The sequence below is a fragment of the Panthera pardus genome, unplaced genomic scaffold, assembly GCF_024362965.1.
Source record: "Panthera pardus isolate Hobbes unplaced genomic scaffold, ASM2436296v1 HiC_scaffold_12, whole genome shotgun sequence".
In the NCBI taxonomy this organism is placed as follows: domain Eukaryota; kingdom Metazoa; phylum Chordata; class Mammalia; order Carnivora; family Felidae; genus Panthera; species Panthera pardus.
In genome coordinates, this window is record NW_026526677.1 from 72,162,982 (window position 1) to 72,186,309 (window position 23,328).

Below are 23,328 nucleotides of genomic sequence, written 5' to 3' on the forward strand. Positions count from 1 at the left end.
TGATGGCTACCTGTCTTACATTGAGGTCTTTCATCCATTTTGAGTTTATTTTTGTGTATGCAGTAAGAAAGTAGTCCAGGTTGATTCTTCTGCCTGTTGCTGTCCAGTTTTCCCAGCACCACTTGTCTTTATTCTGTTGGATATTCTTCTTTTTTTCCAATTTAAAATTTTTTTTTTAACGTTTATTTATTTTTGAGACAGAGAGAGACAGAGCATGAACGGGGGAGGGGCAGAGAGAGAGGGAGACACAGAATCGGAAGCAGGCTCCAGGCTCTGAGCCATCAGCCCAGAGCCTGACGCGGGGCTCGAACTCACAGACCGTGAGATCGTGACCTGAGCTGAAGTCGGACGCTTAACCGACTGAGCCACCCAGGCGCCCCCTTTTTTTCCAATTTTAAATACAGTTTTAAGACATTGCATTTTCCACTTAACAATACAGTGCTTATAAAGTGCAATGTTGCATTTCCTTTTCTTGTGCACATATTCCATATTCAAGTATCAAGAATGCCCAGTTTATTAACTATATAAGCTCAACTTCACTGCCATAGAATTTGTTACAAATTTGGGTCCTTCAAATGTTTTGTGTGGAACAATGCTAGACCTATTCTCAGGTTGGCTTAATCAACCTCTTCAATGGTGGGCCCAGAGGAGGCACCACCAGAAGGGGGAGCTCCACCACCAGGGAAACCTCCAGGCATTCCTCCAGGCATGCCTCCTGCACTCTGGTACAGCTTCATAATGATGGGATTGCAGAACTTCTCCAGCTCTTTCTGCTGATGTTCAAATTCTTTTTCTACAGTCTGGTTCTTATCCAGCCAGTTGATTATTTCATTACTCTTGTCCAGAATCTTCTGCTTGTCCTCATCATTGATTTTACCCTGAAGCTTTTCATCTTCAACAGTTGCTTTCATGTTGAATGCATAAGATTCAACTGAATTATTGGAGGACACCTTGTCTCACGGCTTCTCATCTTCAGCTTTGTACTTCTCAGCTTCCTGGACCATGCGCTCAATGTCTTCCTTGCTCAAGCGACCTTTGTCATTTGTGATGGTGATCTTGTTCTCTTTTCCTGTACTCTTATCCACAGCAGAGACATTGAGAATGCCATTAGCATCAATATCAAAGGTGACCTCAATCTGAGGAATGCCACGGGGGACAGGAGGTATGCCTGTGAGTTCAAACTTGCCAAGTAGGTTGTTACCCTTGGTCATGGCTTGCTCACCTTCATAAACCTGAATGAGCACACCAGGCTGGTTGTCAGAATAGGTAGTTAAAGTCTGGGTCTGTTTGGTAGGAATGGTAGTATTGTGCTTGATGAGAACAGTCATGACTCCACCAGCAGTTTCAATGCCAAGAGAAAGGGGAGTGACATCCAACAGCAGCAAATCTTGAACATTTTCAGATTTGTCTCCAGAAAGGATGGCTGCCTGGACAGCTGCACCATAAGTGACAGCCTCATCAGGGTTGATGCTCTTATTCAGTTCCTTCCCATAGAAAAAGTCTTGTAGAAGTATTCCGTTGGATATTCTTTTCTGCTTTGTCAAAGATTAGTTGGCCACACATTTGTGGGTCCATTTCTGGTTTCTCTATTCTGTTCCGTTGATCTGAGTGTCTGTTCTTGTGCCAGTACCATACTGTCTTGATGATTACAGCTTTGTAATACAGCTTGAAGTTTGGGATTGTGATGCCTCCTGCTTTGGTTTTCTTTTTCAAGATTGCTTTGGCTATTCGCAATCTTTTCTGGTTCCATACAAATTTTAGGATTGTTTGTTCTAGCTCTGTGAAGAATGCTTGTGTTATTTTGATAGGGATTGCATTGAATATGTAGATTCCTTTGGGTAGTACTTACATTTTAACAATATTTGTTCTTCCTATCCAGGAGCATAGAATTTTTTTTCATTTTTTGGTGTCTTCTTCAACTTCTTTCATAAGCTTTCTATAGTTTTCAGTGTATAGAATTTTCAACTCTTTGGTTAGATTTATTCCTAGGTATTTTATGGGTTTTGGTGCAATTGTAAATGGGATTGATTCCTTGATTTCTCTTTCTATTGGTTCATTATTGGTGTGCATTGATTTCTGTGCATTGATTTTATATCCTGTGACTTTGCTGAATTCATGGATGAGTTCTAGAAGTTTTTTGGTGGAATCGTTTGGGTTTTCTGTATAGAGCATCATGTCATCTGTGAAGAGTGAAAGTTTGACCTCTTCCTGACTGATTTGGATGCCTTTCATTTATTTGTGTTGTCTTATTGCTGAGTCTAAGACTTCCAATACTATGTTGAATAATAGTGGTGACAGTGGACATCCCTGTCCACTCATTCCGGAGTGGACATCATTCCGGACCTTAGGGGGAAAGCTCTCAGTTTTTCCCCATTGAGGATGATATTAGAGTTGGGTCTTTCATACATGGCTTTTATGAACTCGAGGTATGATCCTTCTATCCCTATTTTCTTGAGGGTTTTTATCAAGAAAGGATACTGTGTTTTGTCAAATGCTTTCTCTGCATCTGTTGAAAGAATCATGTGGTTCTTGTACTTTCTTTTATTGATGTACTGTATCACATTAATTGTTTTGCGGATATTGAACCCAACCCTGCATCCCAGGTATAAATCCCACTTGGTCGTGGTGAATAATTTTTTAAAATGTATTATTGAATCCGGTTGGCTAGGATCTTGTTGAGGATTTTTGCATCCATGTTCATCAGAGAAATTGGTCTATAGTTCTCCTTTTTAGTGGGGTCTTTGTCTGGTTTTGGAGTCAAGGTAATGCTGGCTTCATAGAAAGAGTTTGGAAGTTTTCCTTCCATTTCTATTTTTTGGAACAGCTTCAAGAGAATAGATGTTAACTCTTCTTTAAAAGTTTGGTAGAATTCTCCTAGAAAGCCATCTGGTCCTGGACTCCTTTTTGGGGAGATTTTTGATTATTAATTCAATTTCCTTACTGGTTATGGGTCTGTTCAAATTTTCTATTTCTTCCTGTTTCATTTGTGATAGTTTATATGTTTCTAGGAATTTTTCCATTTCTTCCAGATTGCCCATTTTATTGGCATATAATTGCTCATAATATTTTCTTATTATTGTTGGTATTTCTGCTGTGTTCATTGTGATCTCTGTCCTCTCTCATTCTTGATTTTATTTTTTTGGGTCCTTTCCTTTTTATTTTTGATCAAACTGGCTAGGGGTTTATCAATTTTGTTAATTCTTTGAAAGAATCAGCTTCTGGTTTCATTGATCTGTTCTACTGTTATTTTGGTTTCGATAGCATTTATTTCTACTCTAATCTTTATTATTTCCTGTCATCTGCTGGTTTTGGGTTTTATTTGTTGTCCTTTTTCCAGCTCTTTAAAGTGTAAGGATAGGTTTTGTTTATGAGACCTTTCTTCTTTAGGAAGGCTTGGATTGCTATATACTTCCCTCTTATAACCACCTTTGTTGAGTCCCAGAGGTTTTGGGCTGTGGTGGGTGATATCATTTTCCTTGCCTTCCATGTACTTTTTAATATCCTCTTTAACTTCTTGGTTAGCCCATTCATTCTTTAGTAGGATGGTCTTTAGTCTCCAAGTATTTTTTATCTTTCCACATTTTTTCTTGTGGTTGATTTTGAGTTCTATAGCATTATGGTCTGAAAATATGCACGGTGTGATCTTGATCTTTTTTACTTGTTGAGAGCTGATTTTTGTCCCAGTCTGTGATCTATTCTGGAGAACAGTCCATGTGCACTGGAGAAGAATGTGTATTCTGCTGCTTTACGGTGAAATGTTCTGAATATATCTGTTAAGTCCGTCTGGTCCAGTATGTCATTCAAAGCCATTGTTCCCTTGTTGATTTTCTGTTTAGATGATCTGTCCATTGTTGTAAGTGGGGTGTTGAAGTCCCCTACTATTGTGGTGTTATCATCAGTGAATTTCTTTATGTTTGTAATTAACTGATTTATATATTTGAGTGCTTTCACATTTGGATCATAAATGTTTACAATTGTTAGGTCTTCTTGGTGGATAGACCCTTTAATTGTGATATAATGCCCTTCTTAATCTCTTGCTACAGTCTTTATTTTAAAGTCTAGATTGTCTAATATAAGTATGGCTACTCTGATTTCTTTTGTCGACCATTAGCATGATAGATGGGTCTCCATCCCTTAATTTCAATCTGAAGGTGTCTTTAGGTCTAAAGTGGGTGTCTTGCAAACAGCATATAGATGGATCTTGTTTTCTTATCCATTTTGTTACCCTATGTCTTTTGATTGGAGCATATAGTCCATTGATGTTTAGAGTATTGAAAGATGAATTTATTGCCTATAGAGATGAGTTTCTGGTGGTGTTCTCTGTCCTTTATAGTCTTTGTTGCTTTTGGTCTTTTTTTTTTTTTTTTTCATCTTTTCTCCCCTCAAAGAGTCCCCCTTAAAATTTCTTGCAGGGCTGGTTTAGTGGTCACAAAGTCCTTTAGTTTTTTGTTTGTCTGGGAAGTTTTATCTCTCCTTCTATTTTGAATGATAGCCTTGCTGGATAAAGAATTCTTGGATGCATATTTTTCCAATATACCACAGTGAATATATCCTGCCACTCTTAGAATTCTGGCCTGCCACGTTTCTGTGGATAGGTCTGCTGTAAACCTGATCTGTTTTCCCTTGTAAGTTAAGGACTTTTTTTCCCTTACTGCTTTCCTGATTCTTTCCTTGCCACAGTATTTTGTGAATTTGACTATGATATGCCTTGTTGGTGGTCGATTTTTGTTGAATCAGATGAGAGTTCTCTGTACTTCATGGATTTTGATGTCTGTCTTTCCCCAGGTTAGGAAAGTTTTCTGCTATGATTTGCTCACATAACCCTTCTGCCCCCTTTTCTCTCTCTTCTTCTTCTGGGATGTCTATGATTCTGATGTTGTTTCTTTTTAATGAGTCACTGATTTCTCCAATTCTTAAATTATGCTCTTTTGCCTTAGTCTCCCTCTTTTTTTCAGTTTCATATTTCTCCATAGGTTTGTCCTCTATATTGCTGATTCACAGTTCTGCCTCATCCATCCTTGCCACTGTGGCATCCATTTGAGATTGCAGTTCAGTTATAGCTGATATATATAGCTAATTTTATATATATATATATATATATATATATATAATTTATATATGATTTATATATATAATTTATATATGATTTATATATAATTTATATATTATATATAATTTATATATATAAATAATTATAAATATATATATAATTAGCTATATATATATATATAATTATTTTTTATTTTATCCTGACTATATTTTACTTCTTTTATCTCTGCAGAAAAGGATTCTAATCTATTTTCAACCCCAACTAGTATTCTTATTATTGTGATTCTAAATTCTGGTTCAGACATCTTGCTTTAAGTCCCTGGCTGTCATTTTTTCCTGTTCTTTCTTTTGGGGTTAATTGCTTCATTTCATCATTTCCTTCATTTCATCATTTTGAAGGAAGAAAAGGAATTAATAAGGTAAAAAATTAAAATTAACAAATAAAAAACAACACACAAAAAACCAAGTAAATGATGCTAGTTCCTAGTGTGTTTTGGTCTGCTTGCTGAAAAGAGCTTGATATATTAGAGAAAAAAAGGTAAAGATAAAAAAAGAAAAAAAGAAAAAAAAAAAAGGAAAACGTTTGAAAATTTGAAAAAATAAATACAATGAAATAGAATAAAATAAAATGATGGAAGTAAAATAGAATTTGAGAATTTTACAAAAAATATAGTAGAAAAAAATTAAAGAAACATATTTAATAAAAATGAAAAATAAAAATGAATATTTTATCTTTCTGTATTCAAGAATAAGAAAAAAAAAAGAAAAAGAAAAAAATTGAATAGATGGACCAGCAAACAGACTGAAATACGATTGAAATTATATCAGTTTCCCCTAGAAGTCAAACTATAAAGCACTTTATAGTCCATAAACTAAGCAGGCAGAGAGACTTATGGTGTTCCTGAAGAACGAGTTTGGCCCAGTTGTGTGGGACTCAGTGTAACGGCTCCATTCTCCACTAGATGGTGCTGTTAGCTTACTGGGGTGGATTGTTGTGGCACTTGTAGGTGTGTATACACATGTGCGGGGGTTGGGGGGTTGTGAAAATGGCATCACCTAGCTTACCCAGTCTCTAGTATCAGAATTCTGTTCTCCCTGACCAGTAATTGCACACCCCTCCTTTGTCTCCAGCTTCTGTTCACTCCCTGCTTTTACACTGTCCATGACCAAGCCTTCAGGTTGCAGGTGGCACCTCCCTCCTGAGTTTTATCTCAGATGGGGCTGTTTCCCAACCCCTCACTTCTGAGGGACTGTGGCTTTGACCTGTTCTGTCCCTCTGGGGGAGGGTCTCACCGAGCAATGGCCAGGTGCTGGCCGCACCCAGGAACATTCACGGGACTGTGCTGTTGCCGATGCCCAGAGACTGCAACTGGTTGCCAGCCCACCCCAGAAAATTTTCACACGATATTGCAGCAGCAGCATTTCAGGGATTATAGAAAATCACCACACACGTCTGGCACCAGGCTTCACCATAGTGAATGTGGTTATTTTCCAGGGTCCGCTGGGACCTTTGCCTGTGGGGTGGTCACACAGCCTCTACCAAATGTCCTCCCAGCAGGGGAACTGCCTCTTCCTGTGTGGCCCAAGGACCCCTTGGACCTTGCTCTCTGCTCTTGGGTATTCACCCTTTCCACCAGAGCACCACCAGGTATCTAGCTGTGGAGTTGCAGACTCTGCGCTCCCCCTGTTTATAGAGTCTTAATTGAATTTAGACCCACTCCTTTCTCCTTTTTACTTTCTCTCTTTTTTTGTTCAGTCAGTTGTGTACTTTCTCTCCAGCTGCTTCTGGGCGGGGTGGGGGATGCTTTCCCATACTCCCCCTTCCCCCCACCACTCCATCTCCATCCTCTCTCCACAAGCAAAAACAGCTCCTTGCCCTCCGTGCCTCTCTCTCCCCTAGTTCACCTCTCCACACTGCATACCTGCCAAGTTCTGTGGTTCAGGTTGTGCAGATTGTTGTGTTAATCCTCAAATCAGTTTTCTAGGTGTGCAAGATGGTTTAGTGTTGATCTGGCTGTATTTCACAGACAAGAGAAGCAAAAAAAACTTCCATGCTTTTCCACCGTGTTGGCCCCTCCAAGTACCAAAAAATTTTTAAAGTTTATTTATGTATTTTGAGAGAGAGAGAAAGATCATGCACAAGGTGGGTTGGGGAAGGGAGAGAGACAGAGAGTGAGAGAATCCCAAGCAGGCTCTGCACTGTCAGCACAGAGGCTGATGCAGAACTTGAACTCACCTGAGCTCAAATCGTATGCTTAACCAACTGAGTCATCCAGGCAGCTAATTTTATGTGTCAAATTTTATCAAGCACACCTATGTATTATTCTTTTTTGAGTTGAAGAAAATGTGACAACATCCTGCTTCTGTTTCCAAATTGGCAATGACATGGTGTGTCTGTTAAAGGACTTCAACTTTTATGCTCTGGAATCTGACTCATTAGGTTCAATAATTTTCATATCTCCCAGAGAGAGGGGTAGGTAGCATTGGTGTTTATAAGAGAAAATGGCTGCTTCTACATCAGAAAACATTTCTGCTCTCAGCTCAACTCCTGATAGAGGTGTGTTTTGGTCAAATTTCCTCATATCTCTTTGATTTTGTATTGCCCGTTTGAATAGAATTTTAAAAATATCTATGTCTTTGAGGTCTATGATTTTATAAGATTTAACTTTCAGTCACCAAATACATATTGGTCTTTGAGACTTCTAAACCTTTTGAGCTGTTAGGGGCTCTGAAACCTATGAGCAAGCTCTTTTGTTAAGGTGGGGAGGGAGCTTAAATTCAACATCTCCTTACTTGAGAAAATCTGAAAGGAAATATTAGTGAGAAACAAAATATGAGCAGAAAATCTAGGGAAATCTGGGAGAGGAGGGGCATGTACTTTGAATATGGAAAGGTAACAATGTAACAGTAACAGTACTATGATTTCCTTCAATCCAATCATATTAGAAAGAAAAAGATCACTCCTTCACTCAGCATTTATCATGGCACTTGGAACTCTTCCTTTATGAGTCTTTCCCCTGACCTAAGTCCACTGCCAAAGGCATCTGGTAATCATGCATAACACTGCATTAGTCTAATCCTATGAAAAACAAAAATCACAGTTACAGAAAGAATGCAGCCTGCAAGAATCAAAAAGAATCAAGAAAAATCGTGTGATTTTTGTAGCCTTGTGCTTGGAAGATCTGTACAGTTTTGGAGACCTAGGGTAGTCTAGGGATGCTCCTTATATGGAGGGAAGGGAACATTGCCTCATGAAGGTTCAGAGTAATCTGACACCCTTTCTCAATAAATTTGTACTAACATCATTCTTCAAATGACAGTAAGAACAAACTGTAGAGGCTATTATTTTCTCTGGCATCCTATCCTTAAATACTGATATGTAATTCTGTATGTATCAAAAAAAGTATCTTTTCCTAGAAAATGGGTACTAGACTATAGCTAATTTGTTCAAAATATTACCTATTCACTGGTATGCTTATATTTTCCAAAGCAAGTTTTCTATGGACTCTCTTTTATGTTACTCCCCCTTATATGTTCTAGATTTTAAACACCAGTTAGAATATCTAAACAATTTTAAAGATCTTATCCAATGTAATATATGTATATATATATATATATATATATATAAAAGATATGTATCCATATGTGTATATGTATATAGTTCCTAGTACAGTATTTCCGGGGGGGGGGGGTAGTTTTTCTTTCAGGGTACATTTGTTGATGTCTGGAAATATTTTTGGTTGTCACAGCTGGAGGTCACTACTAACATTAGTGGGTAGAAGTGTCACAGATTCTTCAAACATCCTAAAAGACAAAGGACAGCCCCACCAGAATGAATGATCCCATTGCCAATGTTGATAGTTCTGATTTGAAAAATCCGTGGCTGGAGGATTAATAATAACACTTTTAACCATCCAGTAACTGGAGACAACAGGCAATCAGTGGAAGTCATGCATAAATGGAAAGCTAAGAATGAAAATTAAATGCCATAGGCTTAAGGTTTCTCTAGGATTCCCTGATGTTATAGATGATTAATTTCAATTCCAATCTACGAGAGGACAATATTTTGACTTGGGATTATTGTCACTATGATTTGAGATGTCTGGCCTTTCAATGTGTAAATATATTTTCAATGCTGCAAATAATACATCTGAGGGCATTCTTGGATTACTTCATTGCTTATTTCCTTATTAACAGTTTGTTCTGGGTACAGAGGGGTAGCCAGGATTGAGACAGACTTCATTCCCACCCGCTGAAGGCTATCGTCAGGGAAGGAGGCACAGAACAGATAGCTACAGGAATTGTAGTTACAATTTGGGTTATGGCTATGAAGAAGAAAACAGGGGGAAGGACTGAGGGAATGGATAATGAAGGACAATCTAAGACTAGGGTGAGGAAGTGGCCTTGGAAGGCAGACTCCAAAGGAAATTAGGGTGTAGTGGGTGGAGATGCTAAAGTGGGAAGACTAGTGATAAATTCAAGTTACTAAATCCAGTGCGAGCAAGCAATAAACGTGGAATGAGGTAAGCAAGGAGCAGAAATTGAGGTTTTTTAGGTTTCAAAAAATATTGAGTGCATTTTCCTACCCGTTTCCCATTTTTTCCATTGGTTTGTTGGTATATAGCTTGTTTTTGTTAATACAATCTTCTCCTAAAGATCTCATTGTATGAACAGTTTTATTGTCTTCCTGCCAGTCCTATACTTTTGTGTTCTTCACTCCTCCAACAAATATGTTTATAAATTGTGTGGGCTAAGACTTCCATCCAATATTGGGTGGAAGCGGTGATAGTGACTATCTTTGTCCTTTTGTCTCGTTTTAAAGAGAATGCTTCCAGGAATTCCCCCATTTACAATGGTATTGCTTATATTCATATAAAGAGTATGCTTTCTCAAATTAAATATTTCCTTTTAACCATGACTCTCTCCCTAATATTTTTATTGTGACAACACGTTGCATTATTTTTTACTTTCTTTAGGTCCTAGTGATGTGTTTTGTAGTGTTGGGGTTCAGAGCCAATGGCTAAGAAAGATTTCTTGAGACATCTTCGGTGCAAAAAGATGGTTTTATTAAAGTACGGAGATAGGACCTGTGGGCAGAAAGAGCTGTACTGAGGTTGTGACAGGTGATTGATTATACATTTTCAGGTAGGGAGGGGGTTAGGGATAGCGTAAGTCTTCAAGGTATTTTGGAAGCAAGGTTTCCATGACCTTGAGGGACTAGCTGTTAAGAAAGGTCATTTATGGGGCATTTATGGGACACCTGGATGGCTCAGTTGATGAAGCATCTGACTCTTGATTTTGGCTCATGATCTCAGTTTTCATGAGTTTGAGCCCCCCGTTGGCACTTCACAGTCTCTGTACTGACAGTGTGGAGCCTGCTTGGGATTCTCTCTCTCTCCCTCTCTCTGCTTCTCCCTCGCTCTCGCTCACTTGCTCAAAATAAAGAAATAAACTTTTTTTTTTAAAGGAAGAAGTCATTTATTGCTTTTTTTTAAAATATGAAATTTATTGTCAAATTGGTTTCCATACAACACCCAGTGCTCATCCCAAAAGATGCCCTCCTCAATACCCATCACCCACCCTCCCCTCCCTCCCACCCCCCATCAACCCTCAGTTTATTTTCAGTTTTTAAGAGTCGCTTATGTTTTGGCTCTCTCCCTCTCTAACCTCTTTTTTTTTTCCTTCCCCTCCCCCCGTGGACTTCTGTTAAGTTTCTCAGGATCCACATAAGAGTGAAAACATATGGTATCTGTCTTTCTCTGTATGACTTATTTATTTCATTTAGCATAATACTCTCCAGTTCCATCCACGTTGCTACAAAAGGCCATATTTCATTTTTCTCATTGCCACGTAGTATCCCATTGTGTATATAAACCAAAATTTCTTTATCCATTCGTCAGTTGATGGACATTTAGGCTCTTTCCATAACTTGGCTATTGTTGAGAGTGCTGCTATAAACATTGGGGTACAAGTGCCCCTATGCATCAGCACTCCTGTATCCCTTGGGTAAATTCTTAGCAGTGCTATTGCTGGGTCATAGGGTAGATCTATTTTTAATTTTTTGAGGAACCTCCACACTGTTTTCCAGAGCGGCTGCACCAGTTTGCATTCCCACCAACAGTGCAAGAGGGTTCCCATTTCTCCACATCCTCTCCAGCATCTATAGTCTCCTGATGTGTTCATTTTAGCCACTCTGACTGGCGTGAGGTGGTATCTGAGTGTGGTTTTGATTTGTATTTACCTGATGAGGAGCGACGCTGAGCATCTTTTCATGTGCCTGTTGGCCATCTGGATGTCTTCTTTAGAGAAGTATCTATTCATGTTTTCTGCCCATTTCTTCACTGGATTATTTGTTTTTTGGGTGTGGAGTTTGGTGAGCTCTTTATAGATTTTGGATACTAGCCTTTTGTCCTATATGTCATTTGCAAATATCTTTTCCCATTCCGTTGGTTGTCTTTTAGTTTTGTTGACTGTTTCCTTTGCTTTTTATCTTCATGAGGTCCCAATAGTTCATTTTTGCTTTTAATTCCCTTGCCCTTGGGGATGTGTCAAGTAAGAAATTTATTGCTTTTTAATAAAAACTCAGTCATGAGACCTGTGAGATGTATATCAGGGGACCATAAGCTTGGCGTATGATTGCCAACATATATCTTGGGGGGTGGGTGGTGATGGGGAGAGATAAATGAAGTTTCCAAAGGAATTTTTACATGTTAAAGTAGACTTCCAAGATTGCAGCAGTTGGGATAATGTTAAGCTAAGATTGCCTTTTGCCCTGAGCAAAGTGTCATTGTCCAGGCAGCTGAGGTCCCAAAGGAAGCTCACTCTCAAGGACTTGTCAATGAGCTGTAAGTTGTAAGGAAATTTAATTTTTCATTTGCCTTTGTTTCACACATCATTCTCCCCTGCACAATTTTGACCCTTAAATCTTCAAGGTTGCTGAGGGTGGAAGGTCTCTTTTTATGTAACTTTTTCCTGGTAATGAGAGGCATAGAGATGTCCCTAATTATGGGTCAACGTTTGTCAGTGGGGGCTTATACATGTAGGAGTTATGAAAGGCAGAAGCAGTTGAATCCCAGGGAGACTGAATGTATGGATCTTCCCGAGTAGAAAGCATTCTCTGTCAGTTTGAAGTTATGGCAGTGAAGGAGTCTCGGCACCAAGGGAGAGACATAGGAGAAAACAGCAAAACATAATTAGAATAAGAAAAAGAAAAGCCCAAATACAAGTCCTTTGATAGTTGACAAAAATCCTCTTCCAGTCCAGGAGTTTAACAAATCAATAAAGGAAAGAGAGGGGTGGTTTAGAGCTCTGATTTGAGTATTCATGTCGGATAGAAACCCAAAATTATTTCTGTGCTTGTCTGGAATGTACACACAGCATTCTGTGTTTATGAGGGCAAGTTCCACCTTATGCTGCAGCTAAAGCATCTAATGCCATTCCATTTTGTAAAACTGCTTTATGCATTTGTGTTACTTAGTGTTTATTAGGGAGATGTTATTTTGAGTGTCATCTAGGCCTTTGTGTACGAATGAAGAGCTTCCTGTGCCAAACAACATCCTCTAATCCCAAAGAGGGAACAAAGATAGATGCTAGGTGGTCATGCCAACGAAACACAGAACATGTCCATCGTTGTTTTAAGTGTGGAAGGTTGGCTGGCTGATAATGGTTTTAATAATGCGTCTGTGCATCCAGGCAAAACCCAGAGGACAGCAGCCTATCCAGCCAGGGGGAGCTATAGCCACAAGTAAGAGCTGCATAGCCATTGGATCCCCTTAGGAGCCAGTCAATCAATTCTGTGCCTCCTTCACTGCAGTCAGGAGATTGAAGGCCATTGGTTTTGGAGGGCCTCCTTTCCAGGGGATTTTGGATGCCAGGCTGAATGCAAATAGTCATTAATTTTTAAGGCCCTATCTATTTGCTGAGTTATGTTTACAATAAAAAGATGGTCCATTGTCATTCTGTAGGGACCAAGGGAGACCAAATCTAGGGACAATTTTTCTTAGCAGGTTTTTGTCACCTCAGCGGCCTTTTGGCTCAAATAAGTGAACTGGTATAAATCCTCTATTACCTTCCATTGGTTATTTTTTGGGTATAAAGATTTTCCCCTCATTATTAACAAGTCAGTCCTGTTCATTTTTTAATATCCTCATTCCTGCACTATGTGAATTTTGTGGTCTGAATAGACTGGAGTTATGGACTTTATTGGAGTTAAAACTGGTATAAGACTTAATATTTGCTATTTTGTGCTGTCTTCTGGGCTGCACAGTCTATAAAATATTGTTTCCTTCATATTCTAAGGTCATATTCTTTTGATGTCCTTTGAGGTGAATTATAGCTACCTCCTTAATTTGGTGTACAGCCACAAGAAGAGTGATAATTTTGGACCCATATTTGATTGGAGTGTTCAGGCTTGATTATAATCCCCTTTGCTTCCAAATTACCTCCTGGGCATGGAGGACTGGAAAGGCATATTTAGAGTCAGTACAGATATTAATTTTGAGGTCCTTTGCCAATTGTAAAGCACAAGTGGGTGTTATTAAGTCTGCTTTTGTGGGAGATATATTTTCTGGGAGGGCTTTGGCCTCAACTGTCTGAGTTAGACTGACTTTGGCATACCCAGAATTTCTAATCCCCTTTCGCCTAAACTACTGCCATCAGTAAACCAACTGTCATCTGCATTTTTAATAGGGGAGTCTTTTTAGTTTGATCGCCTAGAATAAACAAGATCAGTAATCTCTGAGCAGTTATGTTCTAACATGGAATAATGATGGTCAGCCCCAGGCACAAGGGTAGCTGGATTTAAAGTTTGACAGTTTAATTTTTAAATCAGGCATATATATAGGCATAGCCTGCTATTTAATAAGTTGGCCTCCTATCATCCATTGGTGGCCTTTAGTCTCTAAGACACTTTGGAACAGATGTGAACTCTTTATTGTCAGGGACTGTCCCATAGAAACTTTTGAAGCTTCTTCTACCGGGGGAGGGGACTGTTATACACTTGGCTAAGGCCTATATTTGCAATTGTACATCAATAGAGGTAGTTCGTGGGACAAATATGGCTAAGAGATAAAACCATCAAGAAGACCTCATTTTCGAGGCCTGATGCTAACAATATCCTAATTACAAGGAATCACTAGCAAATCACTTGTCTCGAGAGACAAGGGCATCCCCAAGGCATCATTCCATCCAGTTATAAGGAAAGTGGGGTCACCCATTATCTCCACAAGTCCATAGTTAACCCGGTGGAGTAGGGTATGCTCTGGCTTTTAAGGAACAAATTTATCATTCCAGCCACATAAAATTGATCAAGGTGATAGTTGAATTATACAATTGTTGGAGAATGCATCTCATTTTCCGGCTGTTCAAATAATCATATGTCCATAGGTCCTGTTAGTATCCCCACAGAATAACAAGCATGAAGATTGTCTATATATGAGCCTTTGTAGCAATTTCTCTGAAGTTGACCTCAAGTTGTCTAGCTTAGGCAAACAAGAAACACTCAAAGATAATCAGAACTAGAATTTAACATTGGCAAAGGTGTGTTATTGAACCATAATTTTTCTCTCTATAAACACCATTATCTCCAGTGGTAGTCAAATCAAGACTAATTCGTTTGTAAAATAAGTCCAGTTTTAGCAAACTTGGCCTAATTATTTACATAAGCTCAGCAAGAACACTGATTGGCCATATAGATCTTTTAAAATTTGCTTTGCTGGAATTTTTCATAAGGAATCTAGATTTAACTTTTAGTAGCTTCTCTAGGCCAGAAACCAAGCCAAGTACTTGCCACCAGACATGTCTGCAGTACCCGTAGATTTGGGCAAATTCCTCTTCACAAGGTCCCCATGATATCCAGACCTGCCAGGAAGTGACATTCTTTACTCACTTGGCATGGCTACTGGGTAAGCAACATAACAGGCCAACAATGGGGTTTTATGGCTCCATTTCATAAAGCCAACCTCAATTCCTTAAAGCTATCTGGTCATATCTGGGTCTATGCATGTCTCTCTCAACTATGACATTACAGTCAAAGCCTTGGTAAAATAGTCCGTGTTTCCAGTGGTGTCCTGTTGCAAAGAGAACTGGTTATTATTAACTTATGCAAATAACTGTGATTGCCATGGAAGAATACTCACTGAGACTTTTTGAATTTCAGAGCATTCAGGTAGAGAGAAAAGTTAAATGCTTCAGTTTGTTCACAAATATTTTGTCACATTTTTATAAGTCTTAGATATCCTAAGAGAAATTTCCTTAATCTGGATGAACAAACATTATAGAACCAGCAATGTTTCCAACAAAAGTCACAAAACTATAATCATCTTCTGCAGTTCATTTAGTTCCATGTTACTAATTCCTGCTCAGTTTGAATGCAGCTTTTAGTTAGTTCTGGAAACTCTTACTCATTTCAGTTTTATGATCTTAAACATAAAAAAATAACTATAAATGACAAATAACTCAGAAATGGAGATAAGAGAGTTCATTATGATGCAGTTGACAAGGAAATTCAGTTATTTCTGTGACATTTAACATTTTATTTATTTAAAGTTTATTTATTTCAAGAGAGACACACTGCATGCAATGAAGGGAGGGGCAGAGACATAGGGGGACAGAGCATCCAAAACGAGCTCTGTGCTAACAGTGGAGATCCCCATGTGGTGCTTGAATTCATTAACTGTGAGATTATGACCTGAGCTGAGGTCAGACACTTAACTGACTGAGCCACTCAGGAGCCTCTGTGACATAAAACATTTTAATAATCAGAATAGAGTGATGACCTTATACAAGAACATAACATACCAAATAAACAAGCCTAATTAGTCAGAGACTTCATTTACAATTTAAATCTTGGGGAAGTTTGTTAAAACCTTGGAAAGTTTTAAAACACATGCCTAAATAGGATTACAGATCATTAAAGACCTGATAACATCACACCATAGAAACTGGTTTTTCTGGTCAAAGAAAACACAATTTTGTTTACATTTTCTTGTCAAGCGCAGACCAATGATCCAAGAGCAGATCCAATGATCCAAAGCAGAATTTTGAGCTCTTAGAAACCTTAATCTCCAATGAAAACTAAGTAGTAACCAATTGTGAACTGTTAAACCAGAATTCCTTGGAAGGCAAATTTGTGAATCAATTAAGCACAAAGCATGTTTTCCAATAGACCCAAATATCCTTAGTTTCTTTACAATAAGTCAAAACTGCAAACCTATGTTCAGTAATCAATGCTTTAGCACTTTATCACATTTGGAAAAGACCTAGAGGTCCAACTAATTCAATCCAATTTATTATCCAAGCAAAACTTTAAAGTTTCAGGTTACCAAAGACTATCTTAACAATCACCCATGAAAAATTTGAGAGAGGCAAAATTAGCCATTATTTTAAGTCATCATTTTGCTGACAAATAGCAAAAAAGATAACATGAGCTTATTTGACCTTCAGCAAACCTTGGTAGAATAAATGTTTCATTTAGATTAAATAGCAAGATAGAATTCTTGAAGACATCTTTGGTGCCAAAAGGTGGTTTTATTACGGCATGAGGATAGGACCTGTGGGTAGAAAGAGCTGCACTGGGGTTGTGCAGAGTGACTGATTATATACTGTGGAGTTGGGGGAGGTAAAGTCAAAAGGAAGTTTCTTTTTTTTTTATTTTTTTTAACGTTTATTTTTGAGACAGAGAGAGACAGAGCATGAACGGGGGTGGGGGGGCAGAGAGAGAAGGAGACATAGAATCCGAAGCAGGCTCCAGGCTCTGAGCCATCAGCCCTGAGATCGTGACCTGAGCTGAAGTCGGACGCTTAACCGACTGAGCCACCCAGGCGCCCCTAAAGGAAGTTTCTTAAAGGGATTCCCATATGCTAAAAAAGATTCACAGATTACTGGAGGCATAGCTATTGTCAGGCTAAGGTTGTTTTTCCCTCTAGCAAAGCATTATCATTAAGACAGAGAATTTCTGGAGATAAGGCTATTGATAAGATTGCCATTTTCTTGTAATATTACTAAAATATTTGTAAACTGATGGAGATTCTATCAGTTTAACCCTTTGTTTTCTGTCCTTTCTTTTTTTCTTGTGCAGCAAAGAATGCCTGAGAAATGTCACAAATATCCCACCTGGGGGAAGGGGGTTGTGCTAGCTTATGCTTGGCCCTCAGCTTGCCTTATGGTCCCTCATCAAATCTGTTCCCATGTCAGTTTTACCTGGGGCACCTGTGAAGAAATCTGAAGTGTACAGTGTAAGTCCAAGAGGGTGTTTTTTGCTCCTTGACGGCAAGGGTAGAAGGAAGAGTCAATGGCACCAGTTACCAAGGATAGTATAGTAACTGGTTATAGGCCACACCAAAGGTGGTACAGAAAGAGGAGGAAAGAGAGGGGGAGGCAAAAGAGGCGAGGTGCCTCCAGAAGGCAGAGAAAGAGGGTTCCTGGTTCTAAACCTCACTGCTTGAACAGAGGAGCAGATGCCATTTTGTTTTTTTCCACAAAATTGGAAATACGCAGTCCATGTAGAGCCAGAGAAAACAGGGAATTCCCCAAAACAAAGGGAATCTCAGCAGCTGCTTCATAATGTTGGCTAAAGTCCCTGTCCAAGGGAGACTAACCTCAGTTGGCTCCAGTTATAGCCATTCACCCAGGAAATGAATGAGGGAGAAGCCCCCACATCTATTAGAAGGAGCAACAGTGAGAGAGTCAACATCCTTTTTGCTAGGAATGGCCTGTGTTTCCTCCAGCAACCTGGCTTCTATCAGGAGGAGGCCTATTTAGATAATAATCATCCAATATATCAGGGGGGGAGTTTACTGGTATGGTTACTGACCAAATATGTTCTGCAAGAGGCCCTTAGGTCCAGGTCCTGACTTACAGGCCTGAAGGCCTGGACCTAGGGAACCACCATCCATTTGCCCTGTTCCCTACAGAAGAGATCCATTGATAGATCTTACAGAGGTCATGCAGTGTTGCAGAATATGTCTTTTTTTTAAATTTTGCAATCTGAATTGTTTCCAGCGGGTTAAAAGACATTCCAAGGATGAGTACTCGAGAAATGAAGAAGAGAAGGTCCATTACCAAAAATCCCCTCCCCCCAACTCCTGGGTGGTGTTCTGGCCTTCTGGAGGCACCTCGCCTCATGCAAGATAGGAGCAGAGGTTCTGTGTGTCAAAAATGACCAAAGGTGTCCCTTGGATGAAAATCACTATTGATCACATTCTGCCATAAAGACTCCATAGGAGGGATGCTAGAGTCCCCCCAAACTTCCCCATGGCATCCTAGGCCTGGTGGGTGCCTGGTGAATGGAGTGAAATACCATTCGGTTCGTGTCTAAGCCTTCCCATGAAAGCCTCACTATTGCCTTGCTGTGAAGGTTATGCTGGTTTTTAACACATGGAAAACACTAGAAAAGTTTTACAAGGAGAAATTACTCAATTTTGTAGGGGACATTGACAGAAAACAGTAAAGATAGAAATCCATTTTGGTCTAAGTGACATTCCAGCACATGTAGTCTTTACAGCCAACTCCTTAGGAAACATTCCCCATTTGGGTTTTAATTGAATCGGATACTGGTTTTGGCTGGCTCCCAGTGGAGGTCTCTTGGCCAGAAGTAGCTAGACCAGAGATGTGGAGGTGATCACATTAGACCAATCAGGAGGACACATCACACAGGAGTCTTAAGATTGGCAGCTATGCTGGTGACCTAGGTGGCTGTCCCATGCCCAAGACAGACAACATTGTATAAGGACAGGAATAAAGAGAGGACATCAAGTTTCTGGATAATATTACCATTATTACCATGAAACCAACTTCCAGCCAACAGGCAGCCTTTCCTTTCTGTAGAGTAGCCAGGGCTAGAGGACTGCAGCCTGAGCAATGGACATGAAAGTGTTCCAAGAAGACCATAGTCCTTGAAAAGCCCCTGAAATGAAAGTAAAGGAAGAGAAGAGAAAGCACTCACCAAGTTTGCACCAAGGCTCAGAGTCCAAATGAGAAGGCTCAACCCGACATTAGAACACCAAATGATATTGTTGGAGTGTTGGAGTTCAGGGTTGACAGCCAAAAAATAATTCTTGAGACATCTTTGGTGTGAAAAGGTAGTTTTATTAAAGCAGAGGACAGGACTCATAGGCAGAAAGAGCTGCACTGGGGTTGTGATGGGTGACTGATTATATACCTTCAGGTTTGGAGGGGAGTAGGGATAGCTTAAGTCTCTAAGGTATTTTAGAAGCAAGGTTTCCAGGATCTGGAGGGGCAAGTTGCTGTTAAGAAAGGGTCATTTATTACTGTTTAGGAAAAGCTCATTCATGAGACCCGTCAGACATATATCAGGGGGCCATAAGCTTGGAGTATGATTGCCAACATGTATCTTTGGACAGGGTGGGTAGAGATAAAAGAAGTTTCTGAAGGAATTTTTATATGTTCAAGTAGACTTACGGAATCCTGGGGTCAGGATAATGTTAAGCTAAGATTCCCTTTTGCTCTTAGCAAAGTGTCATCATTGAGGCAGCTGAGCTCCCAGGGGAAGGTTACTCTTTCTGTCCAAGGACTTGTCAATGGGCTCTAAGTTGAAAGGAAATTTAATTTCCCATTTTCCTTGTTTCCAACATCACTAGAAAATGACCAGCCTATGTTTGACAATAATGTGATTTGGTGTCTGATAATAAGCTTAATCTCATTAACTGAGTCCTTCAATTCCCTGACGTCCTTGCTGAACTTCCTGTGCACTTGACTTATCCATAGCTGAGATAAATGTTTCCTGCTTCATGTAAATGTGTATATGTCAATGATCTCCAATGTTTCTTTTAATTCTGAAGCTCCCAGTTGTCTAAATATTTAGATTTAGTACATATTATTGAACTGTGTTTTTTTTTTTCATTTTTGAGACAGACAGAGGCAGCCTGAGTGGGGGAGAGCCAGAGAGAGGGAGAGAGAGAGAGAGAGAGAGAATCCTAAGCAGGCTTCGCACTGTCAGCACAGTGCCCAACACAGGGCTTGAAATCCTGAAACCATGAGATCATGACCTGAGCCCAAACCAAGAGTTGGACTCTTAACTGACTGAGCCACCCAGGCACCCCTGAATTGGATTTTTTTTTTATTGTATATTGTCCCTCCAAACACACTGGAACTTTTCACTTAACTTTTTGTCTGAGAGCAAGCCAAGGTTTCTTTCACTGAGTGTTTTCTATTATTTCATTTTTTATTTTTTTATGATTATTTATCTTTGAGAAAGAGAGACAGAGTACAAGCAGGGGAGGAGCAGAGAGAGAGGAAGACGGAGAAAATTAAGCAGGCTTCAGGTTCTGAGCTGTCAGCACAGAGCCCAACGCAGGGCTCAAACTCACGAACCATGAGATCATGGCCTGAGCCAAAGCCAGATGTTCAACTGACTGAATCACCCAGGCACCCCTCTATTATTTCATTTTCAAACTTCTCCTGTCATTATTTACTAGTGTCTCTTCTAAATAATAGCCCCCATTTATCCTCTTTTTGTCTAAGATGAAATATGTATTTCATAACTGGTAAACTGAATCCATTGATGTTAATTCCAATTAACATAAGCCTTTTCAGATTGACTGCCCTCACTTAGTAATCTGTGTTTAAAGTCTCTGTCTACTGCCTGCTTGGCAGCACATTTCATTTACTGTTAAATAATAATGCTAATCCATTCGTGGTAGTCATTGATTTAAGGTGTGAAATCACAGGAAAGTATTTGAAGATATTTTCAGAGAACAGCTTTATTGTGTTAATCTAATCATTAGGGACAGCCTTCTCAGGACATCACAAAGAAATCCATCGTCTTAGGGCTTTCCGAAGAAATGGGTGTGGGAATTTGTATTAAAAAAAAGATTGTAATCACTAGAAAGTTTACCAAAAAGTCATTCTTAAAAGAAACATTTTTCCAATTTTAATGGCCTTTTCAGATTCTTCAGATCAGGGTACTGTGAATCACAACAGCCTGTTGTCCTTCAGGGAGGCACAGCCTAAAGTGGCAAGACATGTGATGCCAACAAGGTTATTTCATTTTTTTTTTTTACTTTACTTTATTTTATTTTATTTTGTTTTATTTTATTTTATTTTATTTTATTTTATTTATTTTTGCTTCAAATATTTATTTATTTTTGAGAGAGAAAGAGAGAGAGAGCATGAGCGGGTGGGGGAGGGGTTGGAAGAGAGGGGGGCAGATGATCCAAAGTGGGCTGCACAATGACAGCAGTGAGCCCAATGCAGGGCTCGAACTCTTCATCATGAGATCATGACCTGAGCCAAAGTCGGATGCTCAATTGACTGAGCCACCCAAGCACACCTATTTTATTTTCAAGGTTATTTATTTGTTTTGAGAGAGAGAGAGAGAGAGAGAGAGCAGGGGAGGGGCAGAGGTTGAAAGAGAGAGAGAGAGAGAGAGAGAGAGGATCCCAAGGAGGCTCCACACTTTCAGCACAGAGCCTGACTTGGGGCTCAATCTCACTACCTGTGAGATCATGACCTGAGCCAAAATCAAGTCAAATGCTTAACCAACTGAGCCACTCAGGAGCCCCCAAAGGGTCCTTTTAGAACAAAGTTTGCTGCAATAATTTTCAAAGCCCGTCTGGCAAGCACCAAAGTTAAATAAATAATAAAAATTTACTCACAACCACTTACAAATGTTCTGTCATCTAGAATCAGTGTCTGCTGCACATCTCCAGCATATTAAAAGCTTGCCTAAATGCCACTAGTTTAATTAATATTTTGAACAGAATTATTTGTGTTTTACTAATTCCAAGCACTGATTTTCATAGCATTTGCTTACTGTTTGCCATATGCTCCATTTCTTACCCTATGTTCTACTTGCACTCTAGATTGTGAGATTTGGGAAGTGGACTATCCAGGCATTTTTGGTTTGTTTGTTTGATTGATTGATTTTTTTTATATTCTCTGAAAAATACCCTTCTCTCAATCACAAAATGTCATTTATCGTGGCATGTCTTGTTCTCTCCAATTTACTGCCTACAAATGAAGTTTTAAAAGCCTTCTAAAAAAAATGCTAAGAGATCACAGTTTCTACTGAAGGCCATGCTTTGAAGGAAACACACATGAGATTTCCTGATTTATTTATTTATTTTTACTCTGGACTGTTTCATACTATTGAACTTTATCTACTTTCAAATAACTTGTTTCTTGAATCTCACTCATATGTGGAATTTAAGAAACAAGACAAACAAGCAAAGGGAGGAAAGACAAGAGACAGAGAGAGACACAAACAAGAAACAGACTCTTCAGTATAGAGAATAAACTGATGGTTACCAGAGAGGGGGTGGGTGGGGGACGGGTCAAATTGGTGAATTTCTGGTTCTCCGATAAATTTATGTTGACATTTTAAGAAATGCAGAATTTCTTTTCCAAGGGTGCTGCATAGAAGCCATCCTGCACCCCTCCTAAGGCACTGGGGCCACATAGGCAAAAGGGCCTACATTTCCCTCCTCTCTCTTCTCCCCAGCATAGACTTCAAGAAGCCACAGCAACAGATCCACAGCCTGAACTTCCATTCCTGTGCTTTCCGAGGTATACTCTAAAAGCATATTATTAATGAATATTGGCCTAAGTTAGAGGTTCTCAGACATCAATTACATTAAATCAGCACCAACACCAGCATCTTCCAACTTGTTAGACAGGCAAACTCTCCAGCCACACCCCAGACCTACTGAATCAAGAATCTCTGTGATGGAGACCCAGAAGTCTGTGTTCTAACAAGCCCTGCAGGTGATTCTGATCCACTTCCTAGGTTAAAGCAGTCTTGATGGTAATTGCCGAGAAGGGTTCTTGCTCAGAAAGGAAACAGCACAGATGAGAAGGGAAGCTTCTCTTGCCCTCTCCCACCCAAATCCTCCTCTTCCTGAACCTGGACAGTTTAGGTAGAGATACAGAACATCGGTTCTGGGTGGTGGGGGCAGACAGGAACAGGCAAGGGAGCTTCCCGGAGGAGAAGACCGACAAGAAGGTGAGAAAAGTTGAGTTGTGTAACACAAGATTACCTTGCTTCTGGTTACTATTTGCTTCTCTTTCTGTGTAGTTTTCCTGAAGCCTTTAATCAAACTTCTAGCCTCATCTCCACCCCCTGTTTGAAAAGAAATGGGACCAACTTCAATAAGCATATTAATGTGGAACACACACACCCATAGTCACCTCAGTGGTGACAGTGGTGATCCTGAACGCCTTCAAAGAATAGAACCGGAGAACCACCTTCTGCACCTGGAGACCTGCCTCCAGAACACCTTGCCAGGTTCTGAGTTTCATTTCTGCTAATGAAGGAGGCTTCAT

General features: G+C 39.5%; 1 protein-coding gene across 1 annotated transcript; it reads right to left on the minus strand.

Moving 5' to 3' along the window:
* Positions 1 to 392: 392 nt before the first annotated feature.
* On the minus strand, positions 393 to 23,328 carry LOC109267047 (heat shock cognate 71 kDa protein-like). Its single transcript, XM_053900631.1, is given in 3 exon segments — positions 393 to 1,532; positions 23,043 to 23,125; positions 23,184 to 23,328. Coding segments are annotated over 3 exon segments (1,143 nt in total). The 3' UTR covers positions 393 to 617.